Source organism: Malania oleifera, chromosome 1 (genome assembly GCF_029873635.1).
Source record: "Malania oleifera isolate guangnan ecotype guangnan chromosome 1, ASM2987363v1, whole genome shotgun sequence".
Taxonomy (NCBI): Eukaryota; Viridiplantae; Streptophyta; class Magnoliopsida; order Santalales; family Ximeniaceae; genus Malania; species Malania oleifera.
In genome coordinates, this window is record NC_080417.1 from 74,916,077 (window position 1) to 74,936,441 (window position 20,365).

At 37.7% G+C, this 20,365-nt stretch overlaps 4 protein-coding genes and 1 long non-coding RNA gene across 5 annotated transcripts in view; 2 read left to right on the forward strand and 3 right to left on the reverse strand.

The window, feature by feature from the left end:
- Positions 1–20,365, reverse strand: part of LOC131144897 (chloroplastic group IIA intron splicing facilitator CRS1, chloroplastic) — a 91,915-nt gene that overhangs the window by 19,933 nt on the left and 51,617 nt on the right. The gene's annotated exons all lie outside the window — the stretch shown is intronic.
- LOC131144950 (uncharacterized) lies at positions 3,011–4,389 on the reverse strand. The gene is made up of 2 exons (XR_009133934.1): positions 4,301–4,389; positions 3,011–4,211 (listed from the first exon to the last, which is right to left on the reverse strand). It is a non-coding gene; the product is annotated as an uncharacterized LOC131144950 (long non-coding RNA).
- On the forward strand, positions 3,384–6,017 carry LOC131144941 (LEAF RUST 10 DISEASE-RESISTANCE LOCUS RECEPTOR-LIKE PROTEIN KINASE-like 1.2). The gene is made up of 2 exons (XM_058093930.1): positions 3,384–4,534; positions 5,120–6,017. Exon 1 carries the CDS (start codon positions 3,589–3,591, stop codon positions 4,351–4,353), a length of 765 nt encoding a protein of 254 aa, XP_057949913.1. The 5' UTR covers positions 3,384–3,588; the 3' UTR covers positions 4,354–4,534; positions 5,120–6,017.
- LOC131144933 (LEAF RUST 10 DISEASE-RESISTANCE LOCUS RECEPTOR-LIKE PROTEIN KINASE-like 2.1) lies at positions 8,823–20,215 on the forward strand. The gene is made up of 3 exons (XM_058093901.1): positions 8,823–9,859; positions 18,241–18,264; positions 19,120–20,215. Exons 1-3 carry the CDS (start codon positions 9,070–9,072, stop codon positions 19,980–19,982), a joined length of 1,677 nt encoding a protein of 558 aa, XP_057949884.1. The 5' UTR covers positions 8,823–9,069; the 3' UTR covers positions 19,983–20,215.
- Positions 10,860–17,766, reverse strand: LOC131144940 (probable glucan endo-1,3-beta-glucosidase A6). Its single transcript, XM_058093916.1, has one exon. It carries the CDS (start codon positions 12,384–12,386, stop codon positions 11,490–11,492), a length of 897 nt encoding a protein of 298 aa, XP_057949899.1. The 5' UTR covers positions 12,387–17,766; the 3' UTR covers positions 10,860–11,489.

The following is a 20,365-nucleotide window of genomic DNA, read 5'->3' on the forward strand; positions in this document are numbered from 1 at the left end:
CGATCATAGAAGATCTGGACGTGAGAGGCACAAACTCACAGAATGGCATCCTGATTGAGGAATTGGTTAGCATTCCGTTGGAGGAAAAGGACAAACAAAAGTGCATCCAATAGGGGGCCCAACTACTAGATTCATTGCAACAACAACTTTTAAAGTTATTAAGGGAGAATACGCAAATATCTTTGCATGGTCTGCTGATGACATGCCAAGTATCAACCCCGCAAATATTGAACATAAACTCTAGGTGGACCCTAAACACTGCCCAGTGAAACAGAAGAAGAGAACTTCACTCTTGAGTGAGTAAAGGTGATTGACAACGAAGTGACAAAACTTTTGAAAGTTAACTTCATCAGGGAGGTTCATTACCCAGATTGGCTTAGCAATGTGGTTCTGGTGAAGAAATCAAATGGGTAGTGGCAAACTTACATCGACTTCACAAATTTAAACAAAGCGTGTCCCTAGAACAGCTTCCCCCTCCTTCAGATAGATCAGTCAATGAATTCTACCTCAAGCCATGAGCTCCTCCGTTTTATGGATGCATACTCAAGTTACAATCAGATCCGAATGTTCCTAGGGATGAAGAGAAGTCAGCCTTTGTCATCAAAAGCGGGCTCTACTATTACAGGGTAATGCCATTTTGGTTGAGGAATGCGGGAGCAACTTATCAAAGGTTGATAAACAAAATTTTCAAAGATCTTCTAGGAAACACCATGAAAACTTATATGGATGACATTCTAGTCAAAAACTTTAAGCCTAGTGATCATGTCAAGGACTTGAGGAGTGCATTTGAACTACTCTGAATGTACAAAAGATATTAAACTCCACCAAGTGTGCATTTGGAGTATCCACATGGAAGTTCCTAGGATTCATGGTGACTCACAAGGGAATACAGGTTAATCTAGACAAAATTCAGGCATTAATGGAAATACGTACCTTGCAAAGTAAAAGAGAAATACAAGTCCTCACGGGACGTTGGGGTAATTGAGTAGATTTGTCTCTTACTCAGGGGATAAATGCTTACCATTTTCAAGGCATTATGGAAAACTAGAAGATTTGAATGGGGTGAGGAGCAGCATAAAGCCTTTGTGCAATTGAAGCAATACCTTAGCTCTCCACCACTTTTGACTAAAGTCTTCACAATGGAAGACTTGTGCTTGTACTTAGCTTTTGCCAGCAATGCAGCAAGTTTTGTCCCAATAAGAGAAGAAGGTTGTGCAGCACAAGCCTATATACTACATAAGCAAGGTGTTGCGGGGTGTCAAAATCAACTATCCCCCCACAAAGAAGGCAGCTCTAGATGTATTGTCTTCGACAAGGAAATTGAAACCCTATTTCCAAGCTCACAAGGTCATGGTATTGACTAATATACCCTTAAGACAGATCCTTCAGCACCCAGAGCCATTACGAAAAATGATGAAATGGTCAGTTGAGCTTAGAGAGTTTGATATTCACAACAAGCCAAGTTCAACAATTAAAGCACAAGTCGTAGCTAACTTCATAGCCGAACAAACCTTTGAAGATATTGAAAACACAAAGTAATGGATATTACACGTGGATGGGTCTTCTAATAATGCAAAAGCAGGCGTAGGACTAATTCTCAAGGCACCTGATGGAACTGAAGTACAATATACCTTGAGGCTCGAGTTTATTGCAACCAACAATGATGTTGAATATGAAGCCTTGTTGGCAGGGCTATAGCTTTCAATATCCTTGGAGGCAAAGAAATTAGAAGTGATGAGTGACTCACAACTAGTGGTGGAGCAGGTAAAAGGTGATTTTGAAGCTAAAGAACCAAAGATGATAAGGTACTAGGCCAAAGTACGAGAATATGCAAAAGCACTCTCAGAGTTCAGCATTAAACATATCCCCAGGATGGAAAGCACAAAGGCTGACACCCTGTCAAGGTTAGCTTCCGCCTCAAAATAGATTGGGATAAAGTAGTATACTTGGAGCAAATTGGAAAACCTACTTATAAGGAAGTTACTGTAGCAACAGCAGTTGAAGGAGAAAGTTGGAAGACTCCAATTTTAAAACACCATCAGTTGTTAGTTTTGTGGGAAGGTCTTATTGTAAGCCTAGGGTGAAGTCTTCGGGTGTTACATCTACAACTGTATCGGGGTTGATGGTAGAAGCTGAAGCTACCATCGGCAAGTTCAAGCGGCATTGCTTGGACTTGGTGTATGTCTCCAAGTACTAGGAGGGAGACGGTCCCAATCTAGTGTTTCAAGTTCAAGGTAGAGCAATCAGTCATGTTTTCGGGATCTCCTAAGGAACGTATAATCACCAAGGTGGAGATTGTTGTATTTGTGTGTGGCTCTTATACTTGGTTGGAATCACAAACAAAGGAAGGAAAACATGATATAAAGGTCTTCTTGCACTGGCAATAGAAGACTCATCGATGACTACCCTGTGCTCTTCAATGAGTAGATACCGAGAATCAGAAAATCTCAGAGTTAAAGACTCGTCAACAATAGGATAGACTCGTCGACGAGTGTACTTCTTTGACTCATTGACGAATCTCCTGTTCTCGTCGACGAGTGCGCCTAGGCTGCGAGAAGAAATTCAAATTTTGAATTTGAATGTTGGGATAGTGGGGTAATTGGAGGAAACCTCTGAAAGGAAAGTCTATTTATCCCTATTTGAGGATATTGTGAGATATGTGAGAGATCTTTGAGAAGTGTATTGTGTACTTTGACATTTCGTTAGTAAAATTCGTGTGTCATTGCTTCCGCAGATGTAGGCTTTGTCAAACTACGTAAATCTTGTTGTTGTTCTTGTTACTTACCATTTTCAGGTTGTGTTCCATTTGCTTGTTGTATTTTATTCCGTTGTGCATCTTATTTATCAGATCCATATTACAACAAGACATTTCAACCTTACGAAGGGTGGAGTAGCACTAGTTGTAGCACACTAGGTTAACTAATCAGCTGAAAGTAAATCGTGGTTTCACCATAGAATGACTTTGCCATTGAATGGAAACAAGTAAACAATCATGAAAACAAACAAGTCATAAACTATAAAGCAATTCAATTCATTAATCACATTTTTGGAAGCAACTAGTGTTCAGGGAGAGAGACAACTAGGCTAAAGACATTTAAAATTATTAGTGAGACTTACAATAATTGATAAACATTTGCCTTCTCTTAAATAGTTTTCTATACTACTCACTTCGTCACTATAAATATTAATTCATCACCACTAAAAATTCCTAGATCTCCCCTGCCCCTAATTATATTAATTATTAGCTTGTCCTTTTGTTCATTGTAACTCATTCATCTCAGATTCTACGAAGTGAGCTCTTCTGTCCCTTCGTTTTGTGCATTCTGTAATTTGCTTTATGAATCCTCTACATTGCTGTGCTCTGCTTACCGTATTATTTTCAGCCAAACACCGTGAAGTGCGAGGTGGGCCGAAGAGTCTCAATAAGCACTGGTTTGATTTTTTCAACTGTATGCTCTCATCTTCATGGGCGACACAGCCACTCTGCTGTACCCATTTACAAGGTCAAGCTGCGGGTCTTCGGGGTAAGGACTCTTAAACCATTCGTAACGCATCAAATATGGATGCCAAGTAACTGGCGAAATATTCATGGCCTCAGCAGTCCCTTCCTCCCGTGTCAGCCAGGCAATTTCCCATCACCCACCAAATAAGATAACTAGATTTGGTAGCTTTCCCCATCTCTCTCCACTATTCAGATCGAGAAAAGCCCATTTTCTGGTTCATCAAATGAATTTCCAGATTTTTTCTTCGTTTCTCTCCCTCTTCTCTATCATTGAACTATTGGCTCTCATTCGAATTCCTCTATGTTTATGCTACAACGATGAATTATACAGCCACTGCGAAAAAAATTTCAGCTGTGGCGACAGTATCAAGGATGTGGGTTATCCTTTCTGGGGAGATGGTCAAAGGCCCAGGGAATGTGGGCTTCCAAGATTTGAGCTCGTTTGCGATGAGAGTCGTAATATCACCACCATGCTCATCATGGGAGTTAAATACCGGGTCATCAAACTGGGGCATCCAACTCTTAAAATTGCAAGAGAAGACGTGTTGGAGATGGGGGAGGGAAGTTGTCCAACATATCTAAAAGATTCCATTCTTGATTTGCAGCACTTCGATTATTATCCTTATCATGATGAGTACAGAAACATTACCCTGTTGTACAACTGCCCTGTTGCTCCTCCTGGCAGACACCTTATTGAACTTCAAAAACCCTGCAAAATCAATGATTCTAATTATGCCAGCGTTTTGCCAGTAATATCCAAGATGCTCGACGTTTTGAGAACTGCAGCGTTGGCATCACCTTTCCAATTCCACAGTTTGACCCTAAAGAACTGTGGGATCTATCGGGACTGAGTGGAGTAGTACTTGATGGGTTCAAGGTGAAGTTGAAATTGGAGGAGGATGAGAAGAACGCATGTGAGGATTGCACCCGATCAAATGGGCTACGTGGATACGATTACTACTCCCAATAAAACCGCTTGCGTTTGTCCCAACCGGCCCTATTTTTCTGACACTAAATGCGCTGCCTCAACAGGTACGTACTCCATCCTATCTCTTATACAATAGTATATAGCTGCCACGAACATATGATATTTGTCACCGTTAAAATCTGACTTGTTGATTACTTCTCAGGTTAAATAAACAAGTAGATTTTTTTTTCCCGTAAGCAAATTAAAGTAATAATATAAACTAGTGAAATTGGGAGCTTTAGCTTCAGTTTAGTCCACATTTGGTAGATCAGATTGACACAAAATTAGGAGCCTTGCATGAATGGCCACGGCAACTCCCATTTATGACATGTGATTTGCTCAGCATAAATAAATAAATTATATGACATGTGATTTAGACAATGTTAAAGATTCATGTTGGCCATGATTACCATTTCCATAAATATAATTATAACTAGCTAAAGCCTGATGTTTGTACCCTAAGTTTTTTTTTTCTTTTTTATTTATAAGAGTAAAATTCACCAACAATCTTAAGGAAACTACACCCCTGGTTTACAAAACTACCACATACCACAACTTTTTTTAAATTTCATTGATAGAAATCTAAAAATTAAGAATTGTATCTGATATACCTCAAATATATCACTTATCATAAGTTCAAATGAAACTAGAGCCCAGTATTGATGAAGGCAATTGTCACCTAAGTCAATTGCTCAGGCAGAACAATTGATGTCAGCTCCATGATGACTAGAACAATCTACGCCAACATTATAACAATTAGAGTGATTCACGCTTGCGCCATAATTCGCTAATAAATGGAACATCACCCTTGGGTCAAACTTCATCACTATAAATGGGGATTCAGAGAAGAGGATAAGGTATCTCCTTCTAAATTTTACTTTACTGTTGCATAAAAAACCTCTCAAGTCAATCCCTGACTTAGGCATTGGAGCGATCCCCCGGAGTACACCCCGGGTCCTCCAAGCCTTACTTATTTATCTCTTTTCAGGTGGTCGTGATCAGGGATCGTGAAGGTCGTTCAATTTTTGGCTGCAACAGTTGGCGCCGTCTGTGGAAACTTCTTGAGAGGTTCTCTTTCAATCATTGATCATTACTACATCAGATAATTGAAGGTCAATGCATTGGCTCGATTAAGATCGTCCGAAATGCCACCGTCCGACACCTAGACATACTCGACGCCATTCGATCCATCTCCAATTGGGACCCTACCCAGTGCAAACTCTTCATTCGCGGCATTGGATGGGACACTACCATCAAGAACCTCCACAATCTCTTCTCCACCTATGGTGACCTCGAAGAAGCCGTCGCGATTCTTAGCAAGGTCATTGGGAAAAGTAAAGGGTACGAGTTTATTACGTTCAAGCATGTCAATGGCGCTTTACTCGTGTTGAAGAAGCCAAATAAGAAAATTGACGAACGAATAACCGGAACCCAGCTTGCGATATTGGGAAATTCCGGATCTAATACGAATCTAACTACAATTGATGTTTCTATGCACAAGATTTATGTAGCCAACGTGCCTATTCTTAAGGTATAATTTTTTCTCCATCATACAATAATAATTCTAAAAATAAAATAAAATAAATAGATGCCACAGTTTCAACGCTTGAAGAGCTCCGCCTTAATGGCTAATAATAATTAATAGAATGTTCAAGTTATTTAATTGATTGAACAGTGACCTATGCACCAAATGCATAGTTGGGTCATAACAGCTACACTACTAGTCAAATAAACAAAATCAAGCTTTAAAATTCCAATGGGTTAGTCGAATGCACCATGGGGTCAGCAACAATGACTCTTACACATTCATGTGCACTGAATAGTGCTCTAAACAGTGAATTTGAAATTACAATTGGAAATTTGAGTTGAAATTGCGATGCACACTGAAATTGCATAATTGTAGCAACCGCAATCGGCAAAACCCCAAATAGCAAAACTGAGCTTCTTAGTGATATGCAGTCAAGCACCTGGAGCCCAATCAACTAAATAATCCACTCCATAATCAAAACAAACAGTAACAAAATCACCGTCGTCAATGGTAGACATCTCGCAGATCTCAATCTTAAACTTCAATTTGCCATTGCATTCACAACCCCATCCAACATGGGACTCACGAATCAACTGGGATACAATCGAATAATATGAGTTTATAGATCCCACATATGACATAGACAACACAAAAATAGTTTGCAAAATCTATAACATTGCACGCTTACTTGCGGTTCCCTTTGCCACAAATGATTGAATACTTGGTGCTTACACATCCAAACCCTTTGAAACAAATCCATCCCAAACCGATTAAGAATCCTAATTGATATTGAAAATACTAGAACTCACATCTTTAACCCCAATGAAATCAAAACTGTAAAAACCTGTCGAATTGAACAATCATCCCGGTATCATAAATTATCAAAATGTTATTGAAAATATAGCCCAAAAAATGAGCACAACTCATTAGGTAAGGAAGAATCAGCCCAACTGACGAGCAACGCTCGTAAGGCTAGAAGATTGCCCAAAAAAATGAGCACAACTCATTAGGCAAAAAAAAATCGGCCCAACTGATGAGCAATGCTCGTGAGGCCAGAAGACTACTTAAAAAATGACCATGACTCATTAGGCAAGGAAGAATCAGCCAACTGACGAGCAACGCTCATAAGGCCAGAAGACTGCCCCAAAAAAATGAGTACAACTCATTAGGCAAAGAAAAATCAGTTCAACTGATGAGCAAAACTCGTGAGGCCAGAAGACTTCGCAAAAAATGAGCACGACTCATTAGGTAAGGAAGAATCAGCCTAATTGACGAGCAATGCTCATGAGGTTAGAAGACTGCTCAAAAAATGAGCACAACTCATTAAGCAAGGAAGAATCGGCCCAATTGACAAGCAACGCTCGTGAGACCAAAAGACTGCCCAAAAAATGAGTACAACTCATTAGGCAAAAAAAAATCGACTCAGTTGACGAACAACGCTCATGAGGCCCAGAAACGACCCAAAATATGGCACAGCTCATTAGGCCATAAACAAAAAAAAAAAAAAAAAAAAAGAGCACGACTCATGAAGCCACAAGCAGCCCAAAATGCCTCAAGAAGAGTTGCTCGACAAAAAAAAAATAAAAAAAAAATACAACTTTCGAAATTTGGAAGCTAATTTCAAAAATTCGAAACTGAAGGGGGGACAACTGATATACCCCCAATATATCACTTAACATAAGTTCAAAGGAGACTAGAACCCAGCATTGATGAGGGCAATTACCACCTAAGTCAACCGCTCAGGCAGAATAATTGATGTCAGCTCCATGATGACTAGAGCAATCTACGCCAACGTTATAACAATCGGAGCGATTCACGCTTACGCCATAATTCGCTAATAAATGGAACATCACCCTTGAGCCAATCCCTGACTTAGGCATTGGAGCGATCCCCTAGAGTGCACCCGGGTCCTCCAAGTCTTGTTTATTTATCTCTTTTCAGGTGATCGTGATAAGGGATTGTGAAAGCCGTTCAATTTTTGGCTGCAACAATATCCACTCAATAGTCCTAAGAAATAAGATTTGAGGGATAATGCAATTATATTTAGCTTTTTTAATTTGAAGCTAATTTAAATAAATGAGATTAGATTCCTAGACTCTTATCTTTAAGTGAATATTTTAGAACATTGAGTTGTTTTACTAGTCTTATTTTTAAGTGAATCCTAATTTTATATATATATATATATATATTTATATAGAATCCTAAATTCTTAAATTATGATTGTTTAGTCGTTTATATGGAGAGAAAAACTTTCAATAGTATTTCAAATAAATTTATTTTGGACTAATTCCTGAATATAAAAACTTATGAAGTACACTTACTAAATATAACCTTTTTAAAATGATTGTAATCAAAAGTTGAGTTCCTTTTTTCATTAGTATTTCAATGTTACATATAAAGTAATAATGCAATAGTTTGTGATTATAAATAAATAATTATTTAAACTTCAATTCTATGAAATAAATAAATATTTTTAAAAAAATTTATCTTATTCATGATACAAATCACTCACTTCCACTAGTCTTAAGTCTTGAAGCCGTTATTTAATATAATGAGAGATTTATATTTTCTAATAAATTTGAGGAAAAATCTGTGAAATTGTTGAATCAGGAAAAAAAAAATAGATTTTTAATTTTCAAGAGGGTCAAAGTGCCTTTTTTTTTTTTTTTTTTAAATTTTTTTTGAAATGAGATTTGGCGTACAACTTGTCGTCTGCTCGCTCTCTGTTTGCCAATAAATTATAAATTTACAATTTTATTATTCTATTTATTTTATTATACATGTAAATTAAAAGATGTGAAATATCGTGCAGTGATAGCCGCCTGAAAAACGGAGACCAAGTCCGGCACTAACCTACATGCCGCCTCCTGGTCAGCACTTCCATTCACATTCCAATGGAAGCTTCCCGCCTTGCTCCTCGCAGAAATTTCACAGAACCCTCTAACAAGTTTGTCAAATGAAACCACCTTTCAACTATGATGACACTTTAGAATTAAATTAAAACTCTATGTCTTGTTTTGATTCTTATCAACCCCAACCTCTGTCTCTCTCTCTCTCTCTCTCTCTCTGAAAATGCATACTCATCTCTTCCCAAGCTCTCTTCTCTTCTCTGTCATCATAACCTTCGTCCTCATTCCGACGTCTTCGTGCGCCGATGAGCGATACGCGAACTGCAGCGCAACGTTTGAGTGCGCAAACATTCCGAGCATCGCATACCCTTTCTGGGGCGGAAACCGCCCCGAGTACTGCGGCCACCCTAGGTTCGAGCTGGCCTGCGACGGTGATTTGCCGGAGATCAAAATAGCGACCCAGTACTACCGAGTCCTTAATATTGATAATACAACGCACACCCTCACCGTCGCCCGATCCGATTATTGGAACAACTATTGCCCGGCGAGCTTGGCCAACACTTCCCTCGACTTCGCAATCGTCAACTACGCTCCGTATAATCAGAACCTCACTCTCTACTACGGTTGCAATTCTGCACTGCCTAGTGAGGTTTCGGTATTCTCTAATGCTTCGACTCAGTTTAGTTGTGCCATAAACAATAGGAACCTCACCGGCTACTTGCAATTATTTGACCCCGGCGCAACCACATCTTCGATTTTGAAATATCTCAGCGACTGCGATTACAGCGTCCTGGTACCGGTCTTACAGTCAGCGGCTGAGAAGTTAGAGACGAGCTTAACACCGCTAACAAGCCTGGTTTCGGCGTTGAGGGGCGGATTTGGGGTGCAGTGGGATGCAAATAACAGGGGGTGCGATGAATGCGAGGCGTCAGGCGGAGCGTGCGGGTACGATTCCGGCGACTTCGCGTGCTATTGCAGGAATGGGACGTTTCCGACTACTTGCGGTGACGCAGGTATGCGTTCCTCTGTTCTCTCTCTGGTAGAAAATACAGAGGATGTGGGCAGGTTGTTTGGATATAGCAATAAAATAGGTAGGAAATACAGGGCATTAGAATCTAACCCTTACTTAATTTTTACATATTTTTTCCTTTAATTGTTGATTTTATTTCTTTATTTATTTTTATTCTACAAATCAAATATGATTTTTAATTATGCGTGCCTGGTAGGATAAATAGTTCTAGAATGAAATAAAATAAAAATTAAAGGAAGGTATGAATATATTGAATGAAAAACTTAATTTCGAAGATTCCATGAGCCTCCATGGAAAACATTTCTTGCCTGTTTAGCGAAAAAATAGTCAAAAAGAATAATAGCATAGAATTATCTTGGTACCCAGCACCAGAAAACCTTGTTGCAATAGTTTGATTTGGGCTTGAGTATGAGATAACAAATCATTTGGCAAATCAAGATCACTCTTTCTTAGCGGTAGACCAAGCTTTGGTTTTGTCCATATTGATGTTTTTAAGCTCACTAGACCAACCATGTATCATTTTCCTTACTCTTTGTTCTATACTCTTATTTTCCGGAGTTAAAATTTAGCAGATATAAATCTTAAAGTTTAGAAACAAGCACTGAAATTGTAGCACAGAAATGATCATGCATCATATTCCTACAATTTTACCAAACAACAATGATATACTATCATAGTGCAGAAAAATTGGGTGATACACAACACATCTATTGAGATAAGGGAAACTTAAAAAACGCATGTAGTATACATCTTCCGTGACACATTATTATTACATGTATAATATCTGGAAATATAATTTATTTAATGTGCTTTTCAAATCTAAGAAAATTTATAACATGCTATAATTTAAAAATAACTTGCTACAAAATTAGGCAATTAGAACACACTAAACAAACCTCCTTCACCTCCTGCCTACCCAAATAAATAAATAAGAACAAAACAAAACAAGTTCTCTACTCTATCCTTCTCTTCCTTTTTTTTTCCCCCCATTTCTTTTTCATTGTTTGTATAGGTATAAACATCTAAAGGCCCCCTCTTTGAGAGTGGAGAGATGAATAACAAGAGCCAAAACTTGTACACAAGTTTCGTCCTCTTAATCGTTTAACCCAACTTTGATTTGGCGTATATAATTGATTATGGATATCCTTATTGGCCTATAAATCATGAACTTTTTCTCCTCATTACTCCCCCCCCCCCCCCCCCCTCCCAAAAGGCTAATATTTATTTGTGAGAACTTAAAAAGTTTATAGGCACTAAACTATTAATTCATCACCACTAAAAAGTTCCTAGATCTCCCCTATCCCTAATTATATTAATTATTAACTTGTCCTTCTATTCATTGTAATTCATCCATCTCAGATTCTACGAAATGAGCTATTTTGTTGCTTTGTTTTGTGCATTATGTAATTATGAATCCTCTGCATTGTTGTGCTCTTCTTACCGAATGAGGCCACACCTTTAGTAGCTAGCTATTGTCATAAGAAAGAGGGTTAATCATTTAAAGCTTAGCTAAGCCCTATTTCTACAAAGGTCGGCGTATTAAAAAAAACATTATACTCCATTGAATTGGATTTTAAATTAATTAACTCAGAACCAATTTAAGATGAGCCCGTTTAATTAACCAGTACCCACTTACTTGGATCCTTTGTGGTTTGAAAAGCCAGACCCTCGAAGTAGCAAGTTGCTCCGGAGCTCCGATATTTTGCCCAATACGAACTAAAAGCAAAACTCGCCCGAACCATTGGGTCGGGTTTGTAACACGCTTTACCCGCCTGAATCGGATCACAACTAATGTTGGGCTGTCCGCACGTCCACGTCAGCGCCGACGCCAATCCCGTCGCATTCGCTCCCTCCGCTGTCACGCACCATATCTTCCCATTATAAGGTTCGTTGTTGGTCGGCGGCGGCAACTGTTCATCGTATTCTTGCACCTTGCCCGACAAATCAAGCTCATACACAGCCGACTCGTTCGGGTATTTCACCCCCCAGTGTCGCTCCGTAGCCGGACCCGGCTTTTCGTTCTCATTGTACAGAGAGAAAATAAAAGCCGGGTAAACTACTTTGGGCCGAACCGGAGTCCCAAGTGGCGGTTTAGCCGTTAATTTCTTCACCAAGTTTCGGTTGTAAGTCGCAGCGTTGTAAATGTTGGCTCCAATCTGATCGATGTCGCCGGCATTGGGCCAACCCATTTCGGCGATGAAGATCCGAATGTCCGGGTACCCGAGTTTGCTCATTGCAAAGACCACCGCGTCAAGCATTTGGTCCAACAAGTTGGTGTAAGTTAGATCCGAAACGAGGTCCCGATACGTTATATTCGTTTCGTCCAAAAGCGCGTACTCCAAGGAAATGCTTTTCGGATCCGTAGACCAGGGAAAATACGTGTACACATCCAAGAAGAAGAGCGATTTGGTCCGGTTCAAGAACCGCAGCAATGGTTTCATGACCGGAACGGAAATATCGGACCGAAACGTACTGTTGGAGGGAGGAAATGAGGACTGTAGGACGTCCATGGCTATGGGGGTCCCGACTTTGATTTATGTGGTTCGACAACTTGTCTACGTTCACAGGAGCAGTGACTTATTTTTCACTATCACAATGAAGCTTACATGAAGCTTATCAAACTAGGATTAAAAAATATGATTATATACTAACCCTATACGTACAGAAGAGTTATACTATAATTAAAACACTTATGTAGCGATTCCCCGAAGGAAAATCTTCCAAAATCTCCCAATCTACTGATCTCCTGTTCAAAATCTGTGATCTACACCGAATGAAATTGTTGATAGTTTCAGCAAATCGTTGACAGTTTGAAGCCGAGAGTGTTCCTTCTGCAAGCTGCCTAAAACCGTTGGCGGTTATAGTGAAACCGTCAATGGTTATCCCTGAATGCTAAAACCATCAAGCAAATAACTGCCCAAATCGGCGACGGTTTCTTCCCGCAAACTTCTCCCTTGTTCTTTGCTTCACGATGCTTTCCTGATGCATGCGTTCCAATCAAAATATGAGCCACAAACCCAACAATCTCCACCATGGCAAATATTCACCCCTTAGGATAAATCCAAAAGCATAACCCCGCTGCTCCACCCGGGCCAATAGATTGGGACCACCTCCCGTCTAGCACCTGGAGATGTAAACCAAGTCCAAGCGATGCTTGAACTTATCTGGGGTAATAGGAACTTCACCTAACTAAATACCCAGCTCCTTGAACAATCCTTTAAACCGCAATGATACCTTGATAGCCTTAGCCACTGCCAAGTACTCTGATCCATTTGTAACTAGTACAACTTGAGATTGTACCCTGAACTTCCAACAATTAAGCCTTCCCATAACATACCCTGTTGTAGGCCTCCTATCATCCTGAAGGGACTTGCGGAATAGCCTTAAGATCTAGTTGTAGTGCATACGAATAACAAAAAAATATAATCAAATCATGCAATCCCTAATTACGTGATTAGGATTATACTTGCGAGATCTATCTAGTTTGATCTCGAATCTGCAAGTACAAAAACGAGCTCTTGAAGACAACCAGGAATCTTTTACTATATTCCTTGAACACGCCTTACTCTTGAAAGAGTGGGCTCGTAAGCAGCTACTAGAGTTTTTCTCTCACGAAAACGTCTGCCTCTATGAGAGTTTTTTTTGTCTCTCCCTAGTTACTGAATGGACCACACACATATAGGCTACAATAGGGACCTCTGGGAAAATATGACTAGGGCTTCCCACGTAATTAAGAATTCCTAATCCAACTCGAATTCATCCTTAATTACGTTAATTATAATTCATACTACTAAAGAATTATAATCGCACTCCCTGTCATATTTGAAATTAAATTTCGAGCTCCTATTATTAAATGCTTATTTTTCTCCCCACGTAAAGATTACAGATGCCCGTCTGTTAAATTAAATTGTTAACAATTTAATTAATTGACATATTAATTCCCTGAGACCTTCCACTTAACTTATTTGATATGTTAGACTCAAAATCTACCTGTAGAGTTTGACACAATCAAAACTTATAAGCTTCCTCAAGGAAGTATCATCAATCTCGATACAAGGATGTGGATTCCATCAATAATTAATGTTCACCACACACATAATGTCATCACCCAACTCACCGAGTATTTTGACCCATAAAGAATCTCACTGTTTTATGAATCAAAGTAATAAATACTATATGCACGTGTCCAACAATCATATCAGGATTAAGAGCATAAGCACTCATAATAACCATGAGGTATTAATTGTTTAATATAATCAATATAAAAACAATTACCCCAAGAAAGTCATGTTCAATACATACAAAGTGTACTAGCAAAAGGAGTTGGAACTATATCATTCCCAATAGTCAAGAAAGACCTATTAAAACCTTGTGCTTGTATCCTACCAATGGTGTGTCCAATTTTATTTAAGATTGTGAACAATAAACTTATATTCTATAAGAACTGATGATCTAATCTTCTGTGTATAAGTCCTACTATACTAAAACTGATTACATAAAGCATGTTTTTTAGTATAAATCCCTAACACATCCAAGTTCCCTATGTAGTCTACATCCACGAATCTCACAACTGATGGATTATTTTGTTGCCTGCCCAAGTACCCCACTACACTGGTGTAAGAAACCTTTGACATGTCCTAAACATCACCGTCCATTTTTTAGTACTGAGTGGTAGACAATTTACATTGATTCGCCAACAGTGTACCGATGACCAATTTAACATTACTATACTAAACCTCTCTAACTCCTGATCCACAAAACCACCTTGAGATAACCACAATCTCCCTACAGTTTCGTTCACATAACCACCCCGAGATAGCCCCAATCTCCCTGTAGCTTTCTCCTTACAAATATCCAACCCAAGAATACTCTTGGCAGCACCCAAAACCTTTGTGTCAACTTCCTTTCTCAACAGAGTCTCTAATTGACTAACCTTAGTTGGAATCTTCCCAACAATTAGCATGTTATCAGTATAAAACAACATAACAATTAACCACTTGCATCCTATCACCCTCTCCCCCTCTTGAAGCTCCACCAACCCCCCACGTTTGATTCTTATACACTAACTTCATTTCCTTTACCATGGCGCCTATCCACCTACCCTTCTCTTCGTCGTGTACTACCTCCTGAAAGGTAGTAGGATCTTTCCTGGTAGTAATGAATGCATAAGACTTCAAATCATCATGGTAACTTATTAGATACCGGTATAGCCAAATAGTAAGCCTATGAAACAAACGCTCGGAAGAATGTGTCAAGAATGGCAAGTGAAGATCAAAGAAGAAGTTAAAATAGTTTAATGTAGGTTTCTTAGAAGTTTGTAACTATCTGGAATAGGTAGTTAACATCCTTCCAGTTCCTTATAAGGATGGAAAAGTAAGAATGTGTGTTAATTACTAGGATTTAAATAAAGGGAGCAAAAAGGATGATTTTCCAAGACCCCGCACTAACGTGTTGGTCGATAATATAGGTTGATGCAAGTTATTTTCTTTATTAGATGGCTTTTCTAGATATAATCAAATCAATATGGCAGAAGGGGATAAAGCAAAAACCACATTCATTACTTAATGGGGCACATTCTACTATAAAGTAATGTCTTTTGGGTTAAAGAATGTTTATCATATATCAAAGAGTCATCGTAACATTATTCCATGACATGATGCACAAGGAAGTTGAAGTGTACATAGATGGCATGATTTCCAAGTCAAAGATCGATGAAGAGCATTCTCGAGTGCTAAAAAAAGTTAATTGATAGATTTAGAAAGTACAAGCCAAGGCTAAATCCAGCTAAGTGTACTTTTGGAACAACTTCTAGCAAGTTGTTAGGATTGGTTGTAAGTCAAAAAAGGATTGAGGTATATTCAACTAAAATCTCAGCTATAGAGAAACTTGAACCTCCATCCACTATAAAGAAAGTACAATGATTTTTTGGAAGGTTGAACTACATTGTTTGGTTCATAGATTAGTCAACAACTACGTGTGAACTGATCTTCAAATTACTAAAGAAGTATAATCCTTATATTTAGAATGACAAAGGCCAACAAGTCTTTGACAAATCAAAAAGCATTTGAAGAATCCATCAGTGTTGATGCCATTAATACTAGCAAAATCATTAATTCTCCATTTAACTGTGTTATAGGAATCTTTAGGATGCATATTGTATCACATGACTCATTTGATTTCTAGGATGGATCCATTAAAGTGCATCTTTAAAAATCTAGAATTTTCAAGAAGAATAGCTCGATGAAGCATGTTATTATTCGAGTATGACATTGTTTACAAATCAACTAAAGCCATCAAAGAGCAAGTGGTAGCTGACCATTTAGCCAATCATGGTATAAAGGAAAAGGGAACATCTCATCTAAGTTTCGCTTATGATGATGTCTTACCTATGGAAGAAGAAGAAAACTAATGGAAGATGTACTTCGATGGCACAACAAACAAGTATGAATGTGAAGTAGGGGCAGTGTTGGTATCACCATAAGGGGGAATAGTTTCCTATTGCAACAAAATTAACTTTTTCCCTATACCAAAAATGTTACAGAATATAAGTCTTGCATAATTGGATTAAAAGTTGCACAAGAAAAGGGAATATGAGAGCTTGAAGTTTATGGAGATTCAACTGTTATCATATCTCAAGTAGCAGGGGAATGGAAAAACAAAGATGGAAAGTTGATGCATTATCAGCAGTTCATTGAGATACTTGTCCAACAGGTTAGATTCATATCCTTCAAGCACTTACCGAGGTTAGAGAACAGATTTGCAGATGCATTAGTAACTTTAGCTTTTATGATAAGAATTACTGATGAAGAAATAATTCAACCATTGAGTGTGGATGTACAAAATGATCCTACTCATTATATGGTCATTGAAGAAGAAACAGATGGGAAGCCATGGTTTATGACATCAAGTGATACTTACAAACTCAACAGTTTCCATCACATGCATTTTACAATAACATAAGGACAATTCATAGGTTATTCATGCAATACTAGCTCAGTGGGGATACTTTATACTATATAGGATCATATATGACTCTCTTGAGATGTGTGTAAGCCAAAAAAGAAGCTCAGATCATGGACGAAGTTCATAGAGGATCCTATCTGCTTAACCACATGGACATATGTTCGCTAAAAGGATCTTAAAAACTGGCTACTACTAAACCATTATGGATACTGATTGTGTTGACTTTGTCTGAAGATGCTACAAATGTCAATTATATACATATCAGTTGAAAGCTCCACCTGTCCCATTACATTCCATGGTGGCTCCTCGGACATTTTCAATGTGGGGCATAGATGTAATTAGACTAATTCCACCTAAGGCATCAAATGGTCATTTCTTCATTTTGGTGGTCATCAAATACTTTCCAAAATGGGTTGAGGATGCATCATATGCAAGTATAACTAGAAATTGTGATAGTTAATTTTTTTCAAGAAATAAATAATTTAAAGATATGATCTTCCAAAATAGATCATTTCATACAATGCCATCACTCTAAACAAGAAGATGATGGAAAAGATGTGTAACTAATTCAAGATCCAACATCACAATTCTTCTACTTATTGTCTTAAAATGAATAGAGTTGTTCAAGTTGCAAATGAAAATGTCAAGAAGATTATGGATAAAATGATAATCACTTATACGTTTATATTAGCCATTACATCGATTTGTATAAAGCTAAGTTGAGGCTCTAGTTGCTCACACTGGAGTAGCAATGTTCCAAATATTGATTTGATATGGGGTAAATTTATAATTTGACAGTCTTTCTTGAAAAAATTATAAATTCCATAACATTCCATAAATTCTTGATGGTTATAAATGACAAAATCATTTAGCATTCAATATATGTGCACGAGTGCGCCAAAATACATTTCCTTTCAACAAAAAAAAAAAAAAAAATTTCTAATTAGGTAGAAAAACCTACCTTGCTATCAAGCAATGAAGATTGAAAATTTATAATACACTAAATAATAACAATTTTACCACTTAGCATTTAGTTGAAATGGTAATTAAAAGAAAAGCCTAGCAACATCAATTAGTAAAATTTGAGGTAGTCAAACTAGGCAATTTAGAATTTACAGTCATCTTGGAAGAATTTGCTAGTATATTTCATTATTAATTTGAACAACCATAAGAGTACACAATCTTTGCCTACCTATTCACAAATTAGAGAGCATAGTAGATTACCATACGCTAAACCTCCTATAATTTATTTTTTAGTATTTTCAAAACAAACAAACATGCACATGTACACGCATGCACATTCGCACACGCGCGCGTGCACACACACACATTTCCTTTCTCCTTTCACCATTTTCTTTTCTATATGGCCTTCTCTAATTCTATTGTATTTTCTGTTTGCAGGTCATCGACGAAAAAATTTTATAGGTAAAACACTGATCAACACTTCATATATATTTCTATATATTTGTTCATATATATCCATTACATCAACTTGTACGAAGCAAAGTTGAAGCTAATGTTGCTCCCACTTAATTACTTCTAAATAGAGGTCAAGCTCTTGATGGTTTAAAATTCAAAAAATTGACCTTGTTTTTTAACTTCTAAATTGGTGTTGAACTATCCCTAACTGGACTAAAGACATTCCAAATAGTGACTTGATATGAGGTACATTTATAATTTGACATTTTTTCCCTCAGCAAATTATAAATTCCATAATATCTCATGACACATTTTTTTCTTATGTCCTAAACTCAATACGTATATTTAATGGTTAGTTATTAAACTACTAAAAATAATTTAACATTCAAATGCAAATAATGTTTCGATTATATTCAGAATCCTATTCACGTTTTCAAAATTGTATCTAGAACTAAACTTGAGTTTATCAAAGTATTACCCACCCCCCAAGGCGCGGCGGGAACAAAACTTTTTTTTGCCATGCATTCATTATTGTTCCATTGTTAATCTAAATATCACATTCTTACTTATCAACATATATTTGAAACAAAGGGTGTTGCAAGGCTAACTCTTTTTTGAATATAGGTATTGTAGCTAGTGTGTGCCTATGCATGGTCGGTGTCTTCGTTGTGGGCTTTTGGATTCTCAGGAAAGGCCCTGGAAAAACATTCCTCCCAAGCCTAAAAATGGCTTTTTCTCAGAAGAAATCACAGGATGAACAAAACATCAAGGAATTTCTTAGAAATTATGGATCTCTTGCTCTTTAAAGATACAAGTACTCAGATGTTAAGAAAATGACTAACTCTTTTTCAGATAAATTAGGTCAAGGAGGCTATGGAGGAGTATATAAAGGAAAGCTATTTGATGGTCGTGCTGTAGCAGTGAAACTCTTAATAAGAAAGTCCACAAGAAATGGAGAAGATTTCATAAATGAAGTTGCTAGCATTAGTAGAACATCCCATGTTAATATTGTCACTCTTCTTGGTTTTTGCTATGAGGGAAGTAGAAGAGCTCTACTCTATGAATTTATGCCCAACGGATCTCTTGACAAGTTCATATATGATCATAAATCTCCAAGTAATTGTCATAACTTGACGTGGGAAACATTGTTGCAAATTGCAGTTGGCATTGCCCGAGGGCTAGAGTACTTGCACCGAGGTTGTACAACAAGGATTTTGCATTTTGACATAAAACCTCACAATATTCTTTTGGATGAGTACTTTTGCCCCAAAATTTCTGATTTTGGCCTTTCTAAGCTATGTCATGGAAAAGAAAGTATTGTGTCGATGATGGACACCCGTGGTACTTATGGGTACATTGCTCCAGAAGTCTATTGTAGAAACTTTGGAGGGGTTTCTTACAAATCTGATGTTTATAGTTATGGGATGCTAGTTCTTGAAATGGTTGGAGGAAGAAGGAATATCGATGTTGAAAGATCTCATACTAGTGAGATATATTTTCTGAATTGGATATATAAGCACCTTGACCTAGAGGAGGATTTGAGACTTCTTGAAGTAGTGACTGCTGAGGAAGAAGAAATGGCAAGGAAGATGATTCTAGTGAGCTTGTGGTGCATTCAAACGATTCCATCAGATAGACCATCAATGACAAAGGTGGTGGAGATGTTGGAAGGAAGTCTTCAATCACTATCCATTCCCCCAAAGCCTACACTATCTTCTGCTTAAGATCATACCAACATACTTCCACTTCATCACCGTCATAAAACCTAATTCTACAAGTTGATGTTCTCTCATTGGAATTATAAGAGAAGCATTCTTCAAATATTGATCCTTGCCAAAGGATTAATGCAAAACAATACCACCTTACACTTTGCCTAATGTTGAAAATGTCATTTTATTATTTTGATTCAAGCTCCCATTAGAGAAGGGGTCCACGAGCCTATACATATGATTTCAAATAACATTCTTTTAGCACTATGCTACAAAATACACACACACACACTATTAATCAAAAGAAGAGGAAAGCACATTTTTGAATCTGCATTCTTTTCTACTCTTTAAAATACCCTTGTTTTTCATAAAACCTATGACATATCCTAATGTTGAAT

Excerpts from the sequence above, each read along its gene's own strand:
- LOC131144941 (XM_058093930.1), top strand. The coding sequence starts at position 3,589 with ATGGCCTCAGCAGTCCCTTCCTCCCGTGTCAGCCAGGCAATTTCCCAT.
- LOC131144933 (XM_058093901.1), top strand. The coding sequence starts at position 9,070 with ATGCATACTCATCTCTTCCCAAGCTCTCTTCTCTTCTCTGTCATCATA. Across the intron at positions 9,860-18,240 it reads GACTACTTGCGGTGACGCAG|GTCATCGACGAAAAAATTTT; the intron begins GTATGCGTTCCT and ends TTCTGTTTGCAG. Across the intron at positions 18,265-19,119 it reads TCGACGAAAAAATTTTATAG|GTCAAGGAGGCTATGGAGGA; the intron begins GTAAAACACTGA and ends CAGATAAATTAG.
- LOC131144940 (XM_058093916.1), bottom strand. The coding sequence starts at position 12,386 with ATGGACGTCCTACAGTCCTCATTTCCTCCCTCCAACAGTACGTTTCGG.